Source organism: Hoplias malabaricus, chromosome 2 (genome assembly GCF_029633855.1).
Source record: "Hoplias malabaricus isolate fHopMal1 chromosome 2, fHopMal1.hap1, whole genome shotgun sequence".
In the NCBI taxonomy this organism is placed as follows: Eukaryota; Metazoa; Chordata; class Actinopteri; order Characiformes; family Erythrinidae; genus Hoplias; species Hoplias malabaricus.
This window is the reverse complement of record NC_089801.1, coordinates 50859628-50883701: the sequence shown is the minus strand read 5'-3', so window position 1 is coordinate 50883701 and position 24074 is coordinate 50859628. Positions and strand designations below refer to the sequence as shown.

Genomic DNA, 24074 nt, shown 5'->3' with positions numbered 1-24074 from the left:
TAATCCTCTTTGTTGTCTTAATTTCAAACTAATGAACTATGAAACTCACCACTGTTGAATTGATAAATTTAATGAAGTTTAATCTTTTTTCCAGCTGTAATGCTGCATATATGCCATTATTCTCATAACAATCCCTGACGAAAAAGAGCACAGAAATATTGTGTTATAGCTGTAGAGCCCTCTGGTGGTCAACAACATTAATCAGCTTGTGAGGAGAACAAACCCATTTATATTTATAACCATTTTTTTAAATAAGTAAAAATAAAATAAATCCACTGAAATTAATTTCTAAAATATTTAGAAGAATACACAAGAGCAAAGATTTGGTTCCTAATATGTTACAGCACATTCAATGTTCAATTATATCTGTTGATTTTATTTAATGAACCATTAATAAAATAGCAGATATTGAATGGTAAAATGAAAGTACTAGGCTTCCTCAAGCAGACGTTTGGAAATGATTAAACTACTATGCTTCTACATATAGATCATAATATACTGTTTATTTACATTTATTGTAACAAACTGGTTTTGGGTGGACTTTCCATTTTATTTGTCATACATATTCATGTATGAAAAATGTAAAGAATTAACATAAACACATGCATACACACACCTGTACAGGCTGCCAATGGTAAGGTCAAGGTTGGGGTCTTGAAAAAGGAGTCCAGGGAGAAAGTTTTTCTTGCCAGGATGGACCAAGAACGGCGTGTCTATCACCTACAGACAAGATTCAGCAGCATTCATTAAAACTTGATCTATTACATATTACATCTGTCATAAAGCTTATCAAATTGAGTCTTTGACACTGAGCTATATTTAACTGTTACTTTATTTAACATTTATTTATATTGTACCCTTAGTGCAGCGCTAAAAATTCAGAGTGCTTTGCAAAAAATTGGTGATAATAGTAGGTAGCAAAACCAATTGTAAAAAAACACAGGAGGAGACAAGAAAATCAATAAAATATGTTAAGATTTTATTTTATGTTATTATCCTTTATAATAGAGAATAAAGAAAAATACAATGAATTAATACTTTGGACTAAAAATATGTTCTAGTATCATGTTATCCACAGATTGGGACATTAGTTTCAAGGAAAATAATAAATAATCTGGGAGCATAAAAATACAGTTTTAACTGTTTAAGTAACTTTCTCATAAAATACACACCAAACAGAGCTCTTTGATCTAGAGTTGGTGTTTGGCAATTGAGAAAGTTGTAATACTATCCACCCGTTTTTACCTAGTTAACAGATACTTAGCATTTTATAGGAAGCCCATTCACTTTACAAATTTAAAGGAAATCTAGAAAAATTTGGTATTTTTGCTCCTAGACTTGCAGTGATTTTCAGTGTGTAATGCACTTTTAGGGGTGGCACAGTGGCGCAGCAGGTAGTGTCACAGTCACACAGCTCCAGGGTCCTGAAAGCTGTCGGTTCAAGTCCCGCTCCAGGTGACTGACTGTGAGGAGGAGTTTGGTGTTTCCTCCCACTGTCCATAAACACGCGTTGGTAGGTGGACTGTTAACTAAGAAGTGCTCCTAGGTGTGAATGTGTAAGTGTGTCATCCTGTGAAGGACTGGTGCCCAGGGTGTGTTCCTGCCTTACGCCCAATGACTCCAGGTAGGCTCTGGACCCACCCTGAACTGGATAAGCTACTCTCCTCTGTACTTTTTATCCATATACATGTCAACCCTTTAAACAACTGTGTAATTACCATAAACAGTTGTTTGCTGGCCAGAGGCTCACACACAAGCTTTTCAACATTGCCCCCGATAACAAAGGTGGTGACTACAACTCCCATCAGAATCCAAGAGAAGATGAAGCTAAATCCGACACCTCTGAGTTGTCAGAGAGAAAAACAAACAAACAAAACATATACATTAATACAGAATAAATATACGACAATATATACTGCAACATTTTGCTGTTTTCTGTGCATAATTATGCCAACATATCCAGGTTTCTTGGCTTGTATTCCAGCTTTTTCATGGTCAAACACAGAATCTATGCTAAAAATGGTTCCCTGAAAATAATAAAAAAAAACTAAAAGTGTTAAATAAAAGTAAAAATACATTTTAAAGCGTTTTGTGTAACGCTTTTGTTGTAATTTACAATTCAAACATTCTCCTGCTCTTCTGTCATTTTGTGGAAACTTGCATGGTATTTAAATGATTTTGTTATTTAATTAATATAAACAAACAAACAAAAAACCCTAACAGTTAAGCAATATGCTATGTTCACTGTCTATTTGATAGAAATCACCATCTTTAAGTCATCTAAACCAAAACTCACACTTACTTTTGGATAAAATATTATCACCAAGATAATGGATGCACATGCTTTTGTGGCGCTTTCTTCTTGATGGAACTCATATGCAAATGCAGAGATTAATACATTTTTCCTCATTTGCCATTTTTAAACAACTTGCATTTTAGGCTATTCATTTGTTGTTCATTTATCTTAATACCATGTAATAGTGACCATAAAATGACAAAAGAGCAGGAGAATATTTGAAATTGAATTACAATTATATGTTACACAAAAAAAAAAAAAAAAAAATTAAAAAATTAAAAAAATAAAAAATACTTATTTGTTTACCTAATACCCAATACAAAACTTTCTTCAACTTTTCTTCATACTTTTCCATCAGAGAGGCTACATTGTGGAGAGCATGAACTATTCCCCCTGGGAGTTTTGGAATTTTGATAATGAATAATATGGATAATATACGGCCTACTATGAGTGTTTTCAAGCCCCAAAATAGCTAATCTGCGCATGTATCCTGACACCCTATTTCTATCATTACATTCCACTATCCATTCCACAGATCAGACCCTTTGAAATCACTACATCCTGAACAATATAACAAAATTTACATTTGCTAATTAGACACTGTCACTTAAAAGTAAGTAAGCCATACAGCGGTACTCACGCCATGAGGAGGTTGCCGCCAGTGTTTGAAAGACAGCCACGTGTGGTGGGGGTGACATTCTTATCATAGCCACAATATCCACACATCAGTCCCAAGATGTTAAAAGCCAGGATTAGCACCACTGTACAACACACAACCACACAAGCTATCCATCTGCAGAAAGTGAGAAAGACCAAAATTAGTATCCCCACCTCTTAATGGTGGCCTGTGCAGTTAACTATGTTTCACTAGTATCTTTTAGAAACTAGAATAATTATATTATTAGATTCAGAAATACTTTATTGATCCCAGAGGAAAACTGCAGCTATTACAATTGTTTATGTAAAAGAATAAACACTCTAATAATAATTTAAAACAAAAAAGAGAAATTTAAAATATGTACACATTTAAATTCTTAAAAATACAGCAAAGTGGCAGTGGCTGTGATAATAAATATAAAATATACTCTATAAATTATTGCACCTCTAAATTATTGCACACATTAAGAAAAATGAATTACATTATTATTGTACATATGAACAGTATAATTTGGTATTGAGTATTGCACCGATGAACCATGGTGTCACACATTGAGGGTGGAGTTATAGAGTTTGATGGCCACAGGTAGGAATGACCTCCTGTGATGCTCTGTAGGGCATTTCGGTGGAATGAATCTTGTACTGAATATGCTCCTGTGTTTCATCACTGTGTCCCAGAATGAGTGGAAGCCATTGTCCATAATGGCCTGCAGCTTAGATAGCATCTTCCTCTCCAACACTGCCATCAAGGAGTCCAGCTTCACACCCACAACTCCACACAATTGTGTCAAAATAGTACAGCTAAACACTGAAAACTTTTTTTAAATAAATATTTTTAAATAATTACGTTGAATCAGTTTTTCATTGCCAATTCATTCATTGCCACAGGTTAGCTGAGACTCCCCCAATCACACCATGCTAGGAATTGTGAGGCAAGCAAGGTGGTAACTGAAAAGTGGTAAAGGAGAGCCAAAAGACCCTTCCAAAGTGTGTTCCCATTGCACATCACCAATCAGAACTAAGAGTAACAGTTATCTAGTTACCTGTAGAAATCAAACTGGTCTATCTGAGGGTAGTATGCTTCAATGTTCTTCTGTCCGTCTGTGAGAAACTTGGTGAAGTTTTCTAGTGCTGGCTCCACCGGGAACATCTTAGTGAAAGAAATAATCTCTGCACCTGATTTATCCAACAAAGCCTTCACTCCTTAACCACAGAAAGACGAAAGATGTGATGCTGTGTTGAATATGTGTTTATATTAGCATGAAAATAATTTTAGAGAGAAAAAGGACTTATAATACACTAATTCTAAGAAACATTTTGAGTTTGAGGGACTAGATGTTTCCAAATAATAAATACTAAAACATACATCAAACCTCAGAGGCATTAAAAATATTATTATGTATGTAATGAATTCAATACAAATCATCTACAAACTTACTTGGCAAGGCTGACATTCCCAATGCAGAAGTACAGAAACAGAAGAGAAGGTTCATTACTCAATATTCATCTATTATAGACATATATTAATAGATGTTTATCTCTGGTATATTCACATTGGTACATTTGGTACCAGCTTTACATAATAGCAACATCACTCTATTGTGATCACTATATATCTTGTGTACTAGGTTGACTAATTCTATAACTTAAATTATTTCCAAAAACAGATAAATCTATATAGGAATTGTATAGAACAGTTCCATTCTGGAAGAACTCACCCCTTGTATGTTTTTTCAGTGTTAAAATTATCTGACACACCTAATAAAACTAATTAAGCTTTTCAGAAGAACCCGAAGAAAGTACCGACAGCGCATGTGTTGTATTAGATCAGCGAAAACACTGACCTAATTCTGCAACTACACTGTGGAGTCAGTAAGTCTGGTTAGCTCTCATAAATCAGTTCAGAAAGAGGCATCCTTAAAGGATATTCACTCACTTGACACAACATCTTTTGTCTGTTCGCTGACCATTCTAGGGGTGTCATTAAAAGCAGAATAACCCTAAAACAGAGAGGCAGAAAAACATGAGGAAAATCAGATGAAAAGAGAAAGGAAAGAAAATGTGTTGTATGTTGGGGTCATGTACATGGATTTAAAACTATGCCCAAACCATCTACAATTGAATGATCAATGTTTGAAAAAATGGAATGATTTATTTATGTAATGCAATTACAATTAAATATATAACAACATTTTCCAAAATTATTATGCCCTTAATTTAGTCACTGCCAATTCCCCGTTAGGCAGGACCCCCCTGATCACACAGTGCCACCATGGAGAGTGATGGCAGGCCAATGTTTCCTCTAAGACATGTAAACACAACCACTGCTTCTTTTCTAACACAACGTTGGTATGACAGCTAACAGAGGCCTATACTAGCTAGCATTGTACTTGGGAAGATAATGACATACGCAATAAAGAATCGAAATTCATTGCATTTTAATCTAAAATTCAATTTTAAATTAACATGTTACTAATACAAATAATTTTGTTCTTTTTTTAATTTGGAAAAATACAGGTAAGCTAATACAGGTAAGAAGCTGTATACAGGTGAAATACCCATCTCACCTTCTGTACAATGTAGCTGAGGTCTGTCTTCATCACAGTTTCTAGATTTGTCAACTGGTGACTGACATCAGGAAGCTGCAGATAATACACATTTCAGATATTTGGCCTCAATCACACATTTACAAATATTGTCAAAGTCCACCCTCTCATTTATTTCCCATTAAATATAAGCACATTTTAGCATTAGTGAAAGGAATAAAAAACATTCAACATATTTAACATGCATAAACCATCAACAGCTAAATATTATTAAATATTTATAAATAATATTATAAGATTTTTTTTAATTCAAGTCTGAAATATGCAGCTCTTAATTGATTACAATTTCTGCTTCTCACTGTCCTAAAAAAGTAAAATTCAGTGATATTTAGACCTGGATTCTGAGGTGGCCAGTCAATCATTTTGAGAATACTGGAATCCTTGAGCATATTATTTTTTTGTCTATTTCTCTTCAGATCTTAAATAAGTTTGGAGCCTGATATTGTGGTCTCTTAATTTTACCATATCTTGAATTATGAGTGGTACTGTTTTATTTTAATTATTAAAACTACAGGTTTTGATCATTTAAAACAATCTTCATAAATAACTGATAATTAATGACTCTTTAAGGACTTGGCCTTAAAAGGTGAAGCCTTCTGAACTGTTTATGTTATGTATACATGTTTGTGTTTGTTGACATCTACCTTGAAAGTCCTTTGGGTCTGTGTGTGTGTGTGTGTGCGCGCACGCACTCGCACATTACCCCGTTAAAGTTGGCACTTATAGCAAGCTGGCTAAGCGTGCTCCTGATGTGGTTACACGTGTGTGACACATCCCCGTTGCTGCAGGCCGGATCGTTAAGTGTGTTTGAGAGTGAACCACGCTCTGACTGCAGGGATCTTTGCAACTTCCCAGTTCCATCTTGCAGGGTCTCCAAAGACGTGCTCACATTCTCTAAAGCAGTCTGAGTTGCTAGCATTGCTAAATACACATAAACAAAGAGGCAATTAAATCTAAATCACATACCACAAACGCGTATACATGCAGGCAATAAATCTCTGACTTCACATTCAATAAGAATATGATTTTGTAGAAATATTTCAGTGCATCACAGCATTTCAGATTTTAACACGATTCAATTCAACAGAATTATTTTTATGGATACGATAAGCAACTTTGAAAAATTGATAGATTTGGACATATTTATAAATACTGAAATTTTCACTACTAAAAAAATCACATGTAAGGTATAATTAAGTATAAATTAGACAGTGTACAAGAGCAAAGGCCCTGACACAGCGTTAAGGTCTTTTCCACAAGGAATAGAAATTTAATTAAAAATAAATAAATACACAAACAATCAAATCTGTGCTATGCACTAGTGATGCTGCATGTCCTTCATGTGTTTGAAAGTAGGCTGAATTACTGTATCAATAATTACACATTATTTACTAAGATCTTAAAGGAGATGTTTACGATCTTGGGGAAATTTAATTTTATCTGGTTTACTTTCAGAAGCGTCACATCTTTATAGTGGAATGGTATGTTTGAGGAAAAAAACAACAATTGTTTGTACATTGCTGAAGTTTAACTTGCCTTTAAGTTTTTATTCAGTTTGAATTACCACAGAAACTCATTTGTAACCCACTTGTTTATTTTTGTAGCACTTTCATTGTCCGTCTATAGCTTAGCCGACCAAATTTGGAGACGTATTCACCTTAAGTGATCCGAAAACAGCAAATTACACAACTATGGAGTAGGAATAGATGAATATCCTTGTTCATGCTTTTCAACATTTGGAGTTCTTTATGTTGTCTAAAAACTACAGGCATTTGTTTTTTTTTTACCCATTTACTGAAACAGGGGCTTCATATACACATTAGGCCAGTTTGGAGCATACAAACAGACTGGAGAGCTAGCAAATGGAGAGGAAACATCCTCAGAACCCTAAATCGTGAACTACACTTTTAACTCCTGAATGAATGACTGTAAATTACCTTAACTTTAATATATCAGTGCTATGTGTGCAGAAATGCACAATCTCAAATAAAAACATACAAAATAAGTCATTAAGGTTGTGTTGTATTCACTGGCACATTGCAGTATCCCATCCTGTTTATACTATTTTGGACACCTGCTTTCCACCATCCTTCAGGAGGTGCATTTGTCACCCGTATTGTTGGTTGAGGTATCCCCCATGTGCATTGAGTTTAATGAAAGACCTGCACATTTATCCCACAGGCTAACTTACGTAAGACTGCACAGACATCAGCTTGTTTCAATGTTGCTGTGACTATATTAGATTAGAGCCTCTGAGCCTCTCTCAATTTTTTTAAAATATTAAATAAGCTACCAGGGGGTCCAAAATCCACAATATTCTTGACAGTAAATTTAAAGGAACCAGTCTTCAGCTTACTAGGTCTTCATGTACTTCAAATATTACATTCTGTATTAATGGTAAAAGAGTAATGCAATATGGATTTGGGGACTAAACCTGTTTTGAATGTGCTACACAAATAAAAGAGAATTGAATTCAGTAAGTGGTTGTAGATTTGTGAATTTTATATCATCATGACAGGACAACTGTTTTATAAAACTGTGTTGACTTATCATCAGGATAGTTTTCCTTAGAGCCCCACTGTTTGAACTTGTTTGTGTTAACAGGCAAAGCAAAAATTGAATTACTTATTCTGGCTCTACTCTTTGTCTCATGGCAACAAACAAATTACTTATTTTAGCTTCTGATTCTGAAATTCTAATCAGTTTTAGAAAAATGTGTTTTCTCAGATACAGCTAATGAACTTATAAATCATCAGAAAAATGACATACAGTTGCAACTCAAAGAATGTATGAATAAATCTACATTTAAAGTCTTTTTGTACTATGGTAAAGTAAGTAAATGAAGTAAGTCACTGGATAAAGTAAAATCCAATGACCCGTGCCACATCAGATATAAAAGCATATTAAATTTCATTCAGCGGGTACGAACAGCACCACATGGACCTCATGGTTACTTAAAAGATACTTTTTATAATCTCAAGTTTTTTTTTTAAATGTAATCTCAAACCATGATGTGACTGGTAATTATTATTTTTTAGGACAGTACGGCTTTACCCAAGAACAACACAACCACTAACAATATCACAATAAACTACACACAGGAATAACAAAACACAAACAAATGCACCATACACCGATCAGCTATAACAATAAAACCTTTAACAGATGAAGTGAATAACACTGATGTCTTGATACAGTGACACCATCGAGGGGTGGGATATAGCAGGCAACCAAAAGTACATTTAGTTCCACACATGTGCTTTTGATGTGCTACAAACAGGAAAAATGGGCAATGGTTAGGATCTGAATGACTGATGGGCCAAATTATGTAGGGTGATTGTGACAATTAGTTCAGAGCATCTCCGAAAGTGCAGGTCTTGTGGGATGTTCCCAGTATTCCATCATTAGTACCTACCAAGCATGGCCCAAGGGATGACAACCAGTGAACTGAACAGAGAAACAGTGAACCACGATTTGGGTTAGAGCTGGGGTTAGTGCCTCTACTGGGCATGTGAATATCAGAAGTGGACCAGGGAAAAATTTAATAAATATGATCTGGTCTGATGAAACAAGTTTTCTTTTGCAACATGTGGATGGTGTGTGTCGTTTAGCTAGGGAATAGATGATACCAGGATGCACTAAAGCAGGGGTCGGCAACATTTACCACTCAAAGAGCCATTTGGACCCATTTCACACAGTAAAGAAAACACTGGGAGCCTCAAAACTCTTTTGAAATTTTAAATGAAATAACACTGCGCATAACAGGTTTTTTTTTTTTGCCTTTGTGCTATGTATAAACAAACTATATAGTGTTACATTTATGAAATCAATGAAAGACTGCAGAGAAAATAAAATAACATTTCTGCATGCAACAAAACATTTTTAACTCCAAAAAAAAGACGTTGTGTTGATGGTTAAGTAAAATACTCAATGTCTATTTGAGTCCTTGTAGTAATGGAAAAAAAAAACACCGAACTTAAATTATCCACTGGCAGCAAACAAAAATGCTGTCCTCTCTCTCTGCGTGCCGTCATCCTTTTAGTGGCGCCGTGCAGTCAGCTGTCAAAAAGTTCAAGAAACTGCACACTGGCGGGTGTCGCACATTGGAAGTTATGACGTGTATTAAGAGCGACAAAGATATTTTAAATATTAAATATTAAAATATTTAAATGTTACAAGATCGCCATAATTGTCATAGAATTACATTTTGAAAATGAACGAACCAAAGTAAAATAAATTTTAATTAAATACTCATTAATTATTTTCAAAAGCTGAGCCGCATCAGAGGGATCAAAGAGCCGCTTGTTGCCGACCCCTGCCCTAAGGGAAGAAGGGTAGCCAGCTGAGGGAAACCTTGTGTCCTCTTATTCATGTAGATATTACTCTGAGTGAATCCCATTTCTTATTTTTACCCCTACCCATCGTTCTTAAGAGTCATCTTGCTTCTTGGAACTGAGTTAAAGGATGTAGTGGTTAGAATCTACCCCTACGATGAACTGGGACAACCTTCAAGACTCTAATACATCTTCAAAACACAAAAAAGTGCAGTGTTTCAGCTGTGCTCTGATGCCAGTCTACAGCGATATCAGAAGAGTACTCCATAAGCTGCTTATTATTAGGCTAATTCTTCAAAACTTCCAGTTCTACTTTAAATGCTGCAGCAGCCACTAGGCCCTAAAGGGTAATTGCTTCAGCATTTAAGGTGGAACTGGAAATTCCAAGATATCAACAAAATATCAGCGATGTTTTTTGCTTGTTATGACATAAAGGGACATAATGCATTGAATATTGAACTAAGACAATACAATGGTTATCATAGTTTTAAAATTCACAAAGCATTCATAGCCCTTTGTTTGAAATCTTTTTCCGGCTTTAATTTCCCCCCACTTTTACTGTCATCAATTCCACCAGTTAGCTAAGACTTCCCCAAGCACAGAGACACTAGACAGCTCGATAAGCTTGGAGAAGAACGATAAACATTCAGATCTGTTATGCCAAGTAACAGACACAGTGCTGTCTACCAATGTTCTTGTGATGAGGGGAGAGGAATTGCAATCCTAAATCCCAACCCCTTCAGGGGGGGTTTTGCTTGTGAAGTCCTCAACTTTGGAAAATGAGAAAAAGAGAACCTACTTACTGTCTAAATCTGAGAGTACTTTGTTCTTAGCTTAAACTCCAGCAGTTTATTTGGTCACTTGTAGCACCATAGTGCCAGCGATTCACAAGGCATTCATAGCCCTTTGTTTGAAATGTGCCCCTGAAAAATCTCAGTTTCAAATGGAATATAGCCCTATTCCTCTTTCCCAACAAGAACTAAGATACCCTACCCTCATGCAAACCTGAGATGTAGGGCTAAATGATAGGGCTAATGGGTGAAATACAATTCACCCTTTAACACATACCACAGACCCAAACAATGTTCCAGACCAAGTAGAACCCTTCTTGGCAATGGTTTCCCTATTGGCAGTGACCCACCACACTGCAAAATTTTTGCAGAATGATTTGAGGAACATGACAAAGGGTTCCAAGTGTTGATTTGGCCTCCAAATCCTCAAGCCAAGCAAGCATCTGTGGGATATGCTGGATAAACAAGTTCAATTCATTTAGGCACCACCTCACAACTTGGAGGACAAAAAAAATAAATAAATAAAAAAAATAAAAAAAGAATAATAATAATAATAATAATAATATCTGCAAAAGGCAACTTGTGGAGTCCATGTCTTTATGTGTCAGAGCTGTTCTGGCAGCATTAATGGACCAACATAATATTAAGCAGGTGGTTTTAATGTTACAGTTGATCGGTTTAAATGAACACATTCAAAACAGCAGCACAATCATTCAATGACACAGACACAACAACGACTTTAACAACTACATGAATAACAATAATTAACACATGCTCTACGTTCACAGCACGAAGAGGTGGAAACTTGATCTGTTACCTTTAATAGCATTTTCCACTTTGACTTTACCACAAAAATTAATACAATTTCAGGAAAAATAGCAAGAGAGAGAAGGACAGAGACAGAGACAAAGAGAGAGATAGAGAGAGAGTGCAAAGGTCATACTTGCATGTTCAAATCATTTTATTGATAATGTTAATGCATTTTTTATGGTACCAAAATGAAAACGTCTCCCTATCAGAAAATTTCATAATGTTGTCGTCACACATAAATATAATATGTATTTAAGTAATGTATTGTTTTTAGTACTGAAATGAAGAAGTTTCTCTAAAACAATTGCTTCATAATTTCCAAAAGATGTTGTCACATTTACTTTGAAATATTATGAACATAATCAAGATAAAAAATAGTTTAACCCTTGAGAATTGGCTTTATACTGTTATTTACTGCAAACCCTTCAGTTCTCCATGCTACTTTATTTTAGAACATTTTCAGGATATTTCCAATAAGATAAGATTTCCAATGTTTTCACTGACCAATGTACACTGTAAAAATGACAACTACATTTCATCAGACAGATTGTCATTTTTATCATGTAAATAGTTTTTTTTTATTATAATCACACTTAAAATCTGATGCCTGTAACATGCTTAAGAAGCGTGGTTCAGAGTGTTGGTTCACCTTTTCTTTCCATTACACTTTTTAATTATTTAGGAATTGTTTATATAAACTTTAAATTTAAATTCGTTAAATTCTTCAAGAGGATTTTATTTTCGCCTTTCTTTCTTAAGCCTCAGTATGCACATTTGTGTTAGTGTTACCTTCATGCACATGCATTTCTCATGCAGTGCCATCTGAGGGCTCGAAGGTCATGCAAATTCAAGAGTGGTTATCTGGCCTTGTATTGTACGGACTGAGATTGCTCCAGATCTCCTGCATTTTTTTCAATATTACAGATGATAGGTTGTGAAAAACCTAAATTCTTTGAGACTTTGCTGGATGCTCATTTTATAACATGATACCCTCATCTGTTACCTGTTCACCTGCTTATATTGCAATGTTTCAAAACAGTAAATTGAACATTCTACAAACCATTGACTGTGTTGATTTTTTGGAGAGTATTTTTGTCGTTACATTTTATATTTGCTTATATTTACAAAATACAATCAAGTTGGTCAGTGAAAACTTTAAAGTAATTATTTTTTTTACATTTGTCAGCTAAAATGAGTTATAAGAATGAATAAATCATAGATTCTTGTTTTTATTGCATTTTACTTTATGTCCCAACTTTTCTGGAAATGGTTTTGTAATAAATTTTATACATATCACTACCCTTAATCTGACATAAAACCTGCTTTGTAAAACAAAAAAAATCAATGTCAGTCAAGCTTGTGTTTTAGTACTTTTTTACCAGCAACAAACTTTTTATATTTTCTGACTGCTCCTTTGTCATAGTTCACATTATACACCCCCCCCAAACAATTCAAAGATTGTTTCACATATTTTTCAACTAAGATCAATTATTTAAGAAATTTATATAAGTGCACCAATTAAAGAGATGGAAAATGAATTTAAAGTTAGGAATATCTGGTACTGAATCACAGGTCATTGTTAGAATTAGTCAGTATTTTTTGGGCTGTACCTCCTGTCATGCGCAGAGCATTGTCTAAAGCAGGCACCACTTCTTTCTCTAGCTGGTTGTGTATCCGTCCACCCAATAAGGGTCCAATGTCTAAAAACATTTAGAATGACATGATAAAAACATAAAAGTTATATATCATTGACACAATCTAAAAATATATTCTTCATTTTTTTCCGGCTTTAATTTCCCCGACTTTTACCACCAGTTAGCTAAGACTTCCCCAAGCACAGAGACACTAGACAGCTCGATAAGCTTGGAGAAGAATGATAAACATTCAGATCTGTTATGGCAGGTAACAGACAAAGTGCTGGCTACCAATGTTCTTGTGATGAGAAGAGAGGAATTGCAATCCTAAATCCCAACCCCCATTCTAAGGCTAGTTTTGCTTGTGAAGTCCTCAAAGCTTTGGAAAATGACAAAAAGAGAAACTACTTACTGTCTAAATCTGAGAGTACTTTGTTCTTAGCTGTGGTGTATTGTGCTGTCAGATAGTCTATTTGCTGTAAACAGAAACAGATAAAGAACAGAATTAGCTCAGTTGTCACTGTGTAAGATAAAAATGCATGGAGGTTCTTAAATGTATTTGCTAAATATATATGAAATGTCTGCGTAGTTGTCTGTTAATGCCAGCATCAAATGTTACTTTATTTGCACATAACTATACATGCAATAAAAGGTGCTGGAAAAAAATTATTAATTAATCCAAGGAGTAAAGGCACGCAGAATTATGGACAGGAATCTGGGGTTAAAAATATAAAAATTCCTTATAATTTATGTGAAAGCATACGAGTTCCAGGAAACTATGCATTCCTGTTCATGTTCAGCATAATTTCATTCATTTCTGGGGCACACTTATTTACTCAAATAGAAAATAGTTTTTCTTGCTCAGCATGTCGTTTCATCTTTATTTTGTCATCCTGGCTGCATCAAAATCTTTAAGCACTGACATTAAAAAGCAAACAAAAAATGTCAGCTGAATGCGATTGCTCGCATAGCCAGATAACAGCTAAACAATTGCCATCAATACCTGACCTTGCAGCCAAAAAAGTGTTCAGTGTTTCTAAATAATTATACGCCAAAGACCTCATTGACCTCTCTCTTTATTTTTTCTGTCCTCTCTCTTTATTTTTTAAGTATGTACTTGTGTCTGTGTGTGATTGTCTATTTACCGCCGGTGTATAGTTGGCAAATGATTTTAAATCTCTGATGTTGGTGCTGACAAGTCTTCTGGTGCTTTTGATTTTGGTGGTGAGATGATGGTTTGCTGCGTAGGCAACAAGCACACCCACTCTGAAAAACATAGACACACATACTCAGAAACACGTGGCCTAGCAATATGTAATTACCTGAAATGCAGTAAAGAATGCATATTCATTCAATTACATGAACATTAACAAAGATTTGTGGATCTGTGCTCATCCAACATTTCTTCTGAAATTAATGCTATTAATAGCTAGTTTGTCCCCCTACTCTGCTAATTCTTTACACTAGATGATGGAACATTCTGTATGCACACAAGGTGCAATGTAGGAACTAGCTTTCACCACAGGGTGGCACTAATTCAAGTCCAAAATGATGCAAGAGCCATGAAATCTTTTGTTGAATTATTTCTTACTTGAAAGTCATTCAATCAGTCAATAATACATTTTTGCATCTTCAAGTGTATCATTTAAAACCTGATGAAATGTTATCATTATGTGTATGAAAAGAAATTCTGATATTTTATGGAAGAGACACAAATACAGCATGTTCAAACAGTGTAAATATAATTCACATCATAACTAACTGTAATTGTTGACAGAATTACATGATTATCCTTATACTACCATTTACTATCAAATGTCATGAGAGCTTGGCTTTGGCTGGAACTATGACTAATGCTAAAGGTAGTTTGTTTGAATCTGTATTTCCACCTTAAATGATGCACTGCAACATGGAATGACTAGTTAAAATCTAAACTGCATCGAATTATGGATGGTAGCAAGGGCCAAAATAAAAAAAATGCATTAACGGTGTTAAAACAAATTAGCCACATTAATAATTTAGGGTATTCACATGACAAAATATTAAATATTTGTCATTACAAGTGTTGTAGAACAGTTGTAGTACTTGTTTCCTGTACTTTATTCTAGTGCATTTAATTTGTGTTTGTTCAAATATTTCCTAAAAACATTAAGAAATAATTTCTTAAAATTAAGCAAAAACATTTTGCCAATGAAATAAGACATTTTCTTTAAAGGTTGAAATAAATAGTTCTTAAATTAAAGACAAATAATAAACTAATATATGAAATAAATAGAAAAAAATAAGCTTATGAAAAAGCACAGCTGAAGAGGGGTTTCTTTTGACAAACACAAACTGTTTTAGCAAGTGAAAGTCAGAAAAACAGGCACAGTAGCACACATACACACACACATGCAGACAGGGCTCATAGTTGTGTAGCCTTCACAAACACTCATTGTGGTCTGAGAAGCTGCTGTCAGCACTGTCCAGGAGAGGGGGGAAAAAAAGGAACACAGGGAAGAGAAAATAATGGGGAATTTCTTTCAGGCCAAAACTAGGTGCTATCAGTGTCACATAACCGCTGCTCTCTCTCTCTCTCACAGAGAGAGAGAGAGAGAGAGAGAGAGAGAGAGAGAGAGAGAGAGAGAGAGAGAGAGAGAGAATCTTGCTTTTGTGCATGCTGCAAAGTCACAACTGTGTGACTGTGTGTGTCATTCTACACCACTGCAGGTGGGTCTCTCAACTAATGACAATGTTCCATTTGATTTCACACAGTTACACATCCTTAATTGAGTCATTTGATCAAGAACCTGAAGACCATTGGGCCTGAACAAATATATGAAGAAATTACAGACACATTTTCAATTATATAACAACCAGTGGTTTTGATAACATGTACAATGCCACAATGACACAGTTGTGAAGATTTGAGAGACAGATGTAATGCAACTAATGGCAATTTACACAAGCACCTCTTCAATGTATCAGTTGGCTGACAATGAGACATGAAATGGTATGAAAATTTAATGTCACAATTATTACTGCTAAAATTATCATGGTTCTCAGTATTATCACTGTATTTTTTTAAAATATGCTGAAAATGTCACAAGATACTGGTACACAAACAAATTGTTTCAGCAAGATTTATATTGAACACACAATTAGCAGCACGTATTCTCATTCAAATAAAATTTAAACAAATTATATCTAATTTAACAATAACTCTGAAGTGATTTTATTTTCTGTTTACCTTATGTAAAGCTGTAAAAGAATCATTCTAGATTAAGAAATTAAAAAACAGTTTCAGGTTTTGTTTAAAAAAATAATTGTAAAATTTTAACCCTCAAATACCTGCATAGACAAAACTGAACTGGTTAGATTGTTTGTACCTGATTTACGCTGTAACTTAAATGAGTTTTTGTCAAACTATGGTAATCGCTGTAATTGAATCACTGAAACAGTAATACAAACGGAATACCACAGCATCAGAGCTTCTGCTGTAATATTCAGCTAATATTTTGTTGTAGGGGTTGTTCAGAAAATCCACGTCTGACACCTGCTTTAAAATCCTGAGGCTGAGCTGCAGCACCCAGCGCAGCTACACTGTGCAGACACTGTACGACAGAGTATACATGAGTTAAAAAGAACTTTGTGGAGGTGCTCTAATTTGACTAATAACTGTAGCTCCACCATGCTTCAATGTAGGAAGTTGTAGCTTATTAAGCTGTTTTTAGTCTTACAATGACAGACTCTTTAGGGAGACTCTGGTACATTTCGCCACTTAATGTGGCTGAAAAAAAAAGAATTTGACTGACAAGTTTGCTATTTTGGCATGACATGTAGGCAGAGTCAGATAACCAATGAGAATGCAACTTGCAGAATCCTGACAGTGAGGCAAACTAAAACCACAGGAAAAATCAGACTCTCCGTCAACTTGTGGGCGGAACATCTGTGGCTGTTTTAGGCTTCATTCTGGACTTTTATTTTGGCAAGTCTGAATATGGGTTGAGTCCTGTTTTTTTTTGTTTTGTTTTGTTTTTTTAACCATTATAGAGCCTGAACATGGGTGGAGTGGAGCATAGCCTTAATAGATAGTCATGTTTTCACCCAAAGAATTAAAATGAAATTAACATTTTTTAAAATTTAATCTTGAAATCCAAAGCCTGAATACCTACACAATAAACTAACATCTATTCGGGGCCAGCCCCAATTTACATTATTCAACATTAAGAGTTTAGAACAGAAAATATCAGCCAAGTTTACAGGTTAAGTGAATATACTGAAACTATATAATATGGCTCTTTGACCCAAAATAAATAATATATAACTTACATATGCCTTTATCTGTACCTCTCTCACATGAACACAGTGACTGTGCTCTAATTGTTCTAGACAGGATTAGATTATGTTGCAGTTCAGTAGCACAGATTGTGTTAATCACGCAAAGAGAGACACAACTTGACAATGCGAGACAGAACGAGAGGAGTATAAAGAGATGTACACAGACTGAGAAGCAGAGACCGGACAACAAAGAAAAAAAATATGAAATATATATATAATATATATATAAAATAAATATATATAAAAAGGGAAGTCAAAGATAGAGAGCGCTAAAGGAGAGAGAGGTAAAGGATAAACAGGGGATGAAGAGATGGGGTTGGGGGCAGTGGTCAATGACCTTCATTCTATTTCTGGCAGTGAATTAGTGTAATGAACTTTAACTAGAAGATTCAGTCACACATACATACACGTATAGACCCACTTAAACAGACGTGTGCTCATTAATGAATAAGTGATTAAGCTTATTTAAGTCCTTTTCTTGTAAGCACATTATTGTTTAATGTAAAACCTATATCAGAATGTTCAATGCAATAAACAAGTGAAAATAAAATTATGCCATATCATAATTTTAGCCATAAAATTATGACCACCTCACCCACTGTCCATTCTCCCAGCTCCGCTGACCACTGCTCCGCATACTTTATTTGTCCCCACCATTCATCCTGTTCTTCAAATGGTCAGGACTACTATAGAACAGGTATGATTTAGCTGGTGGATCATTCTCAGTGCTGCAATGACACTGAGGTGGTGGTCGTGTGTTAGTGTGTGTTTGCGCTGGTGTGAGTGGATCAGACACAGCAACGCTGCTGGACAGAATATATTCCACCAAAAACAAAAAAAAAAAAAAAAAAAATCCAGCCAACACTGTCCTGTGTCCACTGGTGAAGAACTAAAGGACGGCCAACACAAAGTGTGCAGCAACAGATGAGTAACTGTATATGACTTTACATCTACAAAGTAGACCAACAAGGTAGGTGTATCTAACAGAATGGACAGTGAGCAGACACCAGGTTTAAAAACTCCAGCAGCACTGCTTTGTCTGATTCACTCGTATCAGTGCAACACACACTAACACACTGCCACCTCATCAGTGTCACCGCAGCGCTGAGAATGATCCAACATCCATATTCATACCTGCCCTCTGGGGGGTCCTGACTATTGAAGAACAGGGTGAAAGGTGGCAAAAAGTATGCAGAACAACAGATGGATTATAGTCTGTAATTGTAGAACTAGAAAGAGCTGGTCAGTGGAACTGAAAGAATGGACAGCGTGGGTAGAAAGAAGGAATTGAAATAAGCAACCATAGCCACATAGGTGAAAAAAAACATCTTGATAATAAAATGTAAAAAAGAAAAATAAATTATAAAATCAAAATAACAAAAAATTAAAACATTGTGTATATATCAGATTAAAATTTCCTTCTGGATAAATGAAGTGTTAGCTTATGCGGTTTACTGATATGTATATGTTATTTTATTTTGCTCAAAATAAAGCATATTTCTGTAAAGACTAGGTGTAAATATAGCATAACTTACATAATATTTTCTGTCATTCCCCTAATTCATACAACAGTAACTGACAATTCCAAGTAAAAAAAGATGTGTTTAAGCAAACAAAGCGATGGTCATGCTATGGGTTATTCTCTAAAGCTGAACAAAGGAGTTGGAGGCTTTGGTTCACTCACATTTACAAACATAGATTTAGATGCTAAATATAACCTGGAGAAAGGAAGGGATCAAAAACCCCTCACATATTTTCTCATGTTGGAGGTAAAGCTGCTTTCACACTACATGAGTTATTTTTCACAAGCTCCAAATGCTACAAGGGCAGTGTTACATAAATATTAAAGTTGTGTAGATGTTTCTGAATGTTTCTTACTATAATATGATTACAATAGAGTTGTTCAACACATTTTAGAGGAAATGTTGACAAGAACCCATTTACGAAGAATGCCACTGTAACTTTAAGTGGTAGATTATACACTATGACAATAAGTCAAATTTCTACACTCACTCTCCATTTTAACAGCTTGTGCACTTATGATCCAGATGCACTTTTAAGTTCTATAATCACCAGTGGTGGATGCTGGTCTTTCAAGGAGGGAAAGCGCAATTTCGGCCTACATCATAAAATGTGTCGGTTTATTTATATGTAAATTCTACCCTCTGTTCCTTTTCAAGAAAATGATCTGTGACCCTGTCGTACCAACAAGGCGTCTTTTCCAGGGACTTGACTAGTGTCCTCTCAATGGCCAGCAGAGCTATGTTTCTTAAACGGCCTTGGCCCATGTGAAGTGTGTCCGCCTGTGAGTGCTTTGTGACGGTGGAGGGGCTCAGCAGCACCCGCTGGACAGAAACTGCTATAGATGTCAGAAAGAGTGATAGAAGTCTCCAAACACAAGCAGCTACAAAAAAACCCACCAGAAATAGAAGCTCGATTTGTCACTAGTCGTTTTTAACAAAGAAAATGCCGCTAAGAGGTTTAAGAAAGTCTCCGGTTCAACTCAGAACAGAATGAAAATGTAATGCTCCCACGAATCTTTACACCAAAATATCGCTGATTCGTTCATTTCGCTGTCAACCAAAAAGGGATTCAGCCTCAGACAGATCATCCAATCATCCTGCAGAAGCTGAGCGTCTGGGCCAGCCGAGGCCAGCCCCATAAACCCCCAGAGACGCTGAGCGTCCGATGGGCAGGACAAAGCCCAGCATTTATCCAATGGCTCGTCTCGTTTCGCTGCACTTCGCTACTTCGCTATTGAACTCTGTGGACACTTAGCGTCCTCACTGTTTAAGGCACCGTGAAGCTGCGGGAAAGCCGCGTCTTTACCAGTGATTAGAAGCTGATTCTGAACAAAGGTTGAGCGCGTTGTAGTGCGTATTTATTCACTGACATGTACACACAGAATATATTTGATCACTTATTTTTTGACATTTTAGGGGAAGCTGAGCTTCTCTTGCAGTCTTAGAGCAATTGCCTCTGATAATTACAGCCTGTAGGCTTTCTGCTTCTCTGCATACTTTTTTTTCTGTTCTTCAATGGGCCGGACACCCAGAGGACCAGCAAAGAGTAGGTATTATTTGGGTGGTAGATCATTCTCAGTGCCCTGTGAAGGACTGGTGCCCCCTCCAGGGTGTATTCCCACCTTGTGCCCAATGATTCCAGGTAGGCTCTGGACCCACCGCTACCCTGAACTGGATAAGCGGTTACAGATAATGGATGAATGAATGAATCATTCTCAGTGCTGCAGTGAAACTGAGTTTGTTGTAGCATGTTAATGTGTGTTGAACCTATTCAAGTAGATTGAGTCTTGGCTGATCAGTTTAAATAAAAGTGTTTATCCCGCTGTTGATTTTCACCATCTCTTATTACCTCTGACATTACCAAGTCATCAAAGAATTTCACTGCTAGATGTATGACAAAATTTAATTTTGATTTGACCAGTCCTCTTATTTTGTTAACATGATACACAGATCAGCCATAATATTGTGACTACCTACTTGTTTCTACACTCAACATAAATTCTTTTAGCTCCACTGTCCACAGGTGCACTTTGTAGTTTTATAATAGACTATAGTCCATTTATTGCTCTGTACAGTTTATTTCCCACATTTTGCCCTATTCGTCCAAGGTTAGGACACTGCACAAGACCACTGTGTTAAACACTGTGCCCACTACTCTCTCACTGTTAGATACCCTTACCTCATTGGTCCACCTTGTAGGTGTAAAGTCAGAGACAGTAGCTAATCTGTTGCTGAACAGTTTGTATTGCTCATCCTTTAGTTCTTTATCAGTGGACACAGGACATTATTGCTGGATATTTTTTGTTGGTGGACTATTCCCAGTCCAGCAGTGACACGGAGGTTTAAAAACTCGAGCAGCCCAGCTGTGTCTGATCCCCTTGTAGCAGCACAACACACACCCACCCATGAGTCACTGCAGTGCTGAAAATGATTCACCACCCAAATTATGCCTGGTCTGTGGGGGTCCTGACCATTAAAAAACAGAGTGAAAGGGGGCAAACAACATATGCAGAGCAACAGATGGAATCTAGTCTGTAATTGGAGAACTACAAAGTGCTCCTGTAGACAGTAAAGTTGAAAGAATGGACAAGTGTAGAAACATTGAGGTCACAATGTTATGACTGATGGGTGTATTTTAACAGGCTCCTGCAGGGACATAGCAGTTTTCTATGGATTTGAATTGCAATGTGCACCTTGTACTGTTGCTGTCACACAGCTCCAGAGTTCTGGGCTTGTGGGTTCAGTCCTTGCCTCAGGTTATTCATTGTCTTTGAGGAGTTTGATATGTTCTTCCTGTGTCTGTGTGGATATCTTCTGGGTATTCTTGTCTCCTTCTACAGTCTAAAGTTACAAACCAGATTCCAAAAAATTTGGGACATTAAACAAATTGTGAATAAAAACTGAATGCAATTATGTGGAGTTGCCCAGATCTAATATTATATTAAGAATAGAACACAAATCACAGATCAAAAGTTTAAACTGATAGAATGTATCCTTTTAAGAGAAAAATATGTTGTTTCAAAATTTCATGGCGTCAACAAATCCTAAAAAATTTGGGACAAGGCCATTTTTCAACAGACGTCTGGGGACAGAGGAGACCAGTTTCTCAAGTTTAGAAATAGGAATGCTCTCCCATTCATGTCTAATACAGGCCTCTAACTGTTCAATCGTCTTGGGCCTTCTTTGTCACACCTTCTTCTTTATGATGCGCCAAATGTTCTCTATAGGTGAAAGATCTGGATTGCAGGCTGGCCATTTCAGTACCCAGATCCTTCTCCTATGTAGCCATGATGTTGTGATTGCTGCAGAATGTTGTCTGGCATTATCTTGTTGAAAAATGCAGGGTCTTCCCTGAAAGAGATGATGTCTAGATGGGAGCATATGTTGTTCTAGAACCTGAACATAGTTCTCTGCATTAATGGTGCCTTTCCAGACATGCAAGCTGCCCATGCAACCCCATACCATCAGTGATGCAGGCTTCTGAACGGAGCGTTGATAACAGCTTGGGTTATCCTTGTCCTCTCTGGTCCGGATGACATGGCGTCCCAGTGTTCCATAAAGTAATTCAAATCGTGACTCATCTGACCACAGAACAGTTTTCCATTTTGCCACACTCCATTTTAAAAGATCCCTGGCCCAGTGCAAACGTCTGAGCTGGTGGAGCTTGCTTAGAAAAGGCTTCCTTTTTGCACTGTAGAGTTTCAGCTGGCAACGGTGGATGGCACGGTGGATTGTGTTCACTGACAATGCTTTCTGGAAGTATTCCTGAGCCCATTCTCTTATTTCCTTGACAGTGGCATTCCTGTTTGAGGTGCAGTGACGTTTAAGGGCCCAGAGATCACGAGCATCCAGTAGAGTTTTACGGCCTTGACCCTTACGCACAGCAATTGTTCCAGATTCTCTGAATCTTTTCATGATGTTATGCACGGTTGATGATAACTTTTTAAACTTATTTTTTATTTATTTTTTTTTTTTAAGTCTTTGCTATTTTACACTGGGTAGCACCATTCTGGTATTGCTGCACTACCTTTCTGCGCAACAATGTTGGAATTGGTGATCCTCTTACCATCTTGGCTTCAGAGAGACACTGACACTCTGAGAAGCTCTTTTTATACCCAATCATGTTGTCAATTGACCTATGTAGTGAAGTATGGATTGAATAGAGAAGTGAAAAACTCTCTACTCTAATAAGGATTGTGTTTGTGATAAAACCCCACATTCCACAGGATTGCGTGTGTGCGCACAGACCGTGTTTCCCACACACACAAACTCACATCAAAGACTGAGCAGGACACTTTCCAGTGACCCCCCTCTGTTGTCTTCAGAAATGGAAAAATAACAAACCCATTTTTTGATGCTGTTAGACCAAAAGAAGAACAAACAAAGTGGTGAAAACCAGAGTTAAAAGGACTCTTTATGGCCGTGGCGCCTAAACGACGGAACGTTATCTCCGGCCTACTAAACAGACGGCCCCAGAATTGACCTTACACTGAACCCCTGGAAACTCATCCGCAAAGGACGGACAGCATGGACCAACAGCGACCCCAAGTGAACATTGGCGAAATCACGTCTCGCCTGAGGTCGCCTGGATACATAACGGAAATAATCAAATTCTAATAAATATGTGTACGCGATATGTATGAATGTCACTCTTTGTGTCTTCAGATGAACGTCTACCAACCAATGAAGTGATGTGTATTACTGTTTTCAAACATGAAAGAAAGTTTCTGTCTCTAACTAAGAAAACGAATTAATATCTTCTAACGTAATATTGTAGTGGTATGTGATCATGACGTACCCAAAATAAAATTATACGTAGATGTTTGATATTGATAATCTAGGACACATATGCTATACCACAAGTATGTATAAGTAATTTCTATGATATTCAATTTTGTGTATACGTGTATCTCTCTCCCCCTTTCTCTTTCTGAAACGTGAAGCAAGTCACGTGAGCCTCAGAGATTCAATCAAAGGAAGGACACCTCCCAATAGGGCGTGACCGCGCTACCTTTGAAAAGAGGGTGCCGACTCATTTTCGAGCTCTCTGATACCTTCTCTCTGAATCTCTCTCTGATACCTTCTCGACTCTCTGTTTCTCTA

At 36.4% G+C, this 24074-nt stretch overlaps 1 protein-coding gene across 1 annotated transcript in view; it reads right to left on the bottom strand.

Moving 5' to 3' along the window:
• Positions 1 to 24074, bottom strand: part of prom1b (prominin 1 b) — a 68699-nt gene that overhangs the window by 23443 nt on the left and 21182 nt on the right. The window contains exons 5-16 of the mRNA XM_066660047.1: positions 14274 to 14394; positions 13541 to 13604; positions 13105 to 13194; positions 6263 to 6480; positions 5521 to 5595; positions 4890 to 4953; positions 4392 to 4400; positions 3997 to 4156; positions 2937 to 3089; positions 1719 to 1842; positions 617 to 720; positions 50 to 134 (exon numbers count right to left, since the gene is read on the bottom strand). Of these exons, the coding sequence (XP_066516144.1) occupies positions 50 to 134; positions 617 to 720; positions 1719 to 1842; positions 2937 to 3089; positions 3997 to 4156; positions 4392 to 4400; positions 4890 to 4953; positions 5521 to 5595; positions 6263 to 6480; positions 13105 to 13194; positions 13541 to 13604; positions 14274 to 14394 (1267 nt within the window). The remainder of the gene's footprint in view (positions 1 to 49; positions 135 to 616; positions 721 to 1718; positions 1843 to 2936; positions 3090 to 3996; positions 4157 to 4391; positions 4401 to 4889; positions 4954 to 5520; positions 5596 to 6262; positions 6481 to 13104; positions 13195 to 13540; positions 13605 to 14273; positions 14395 to 24074) is intronic.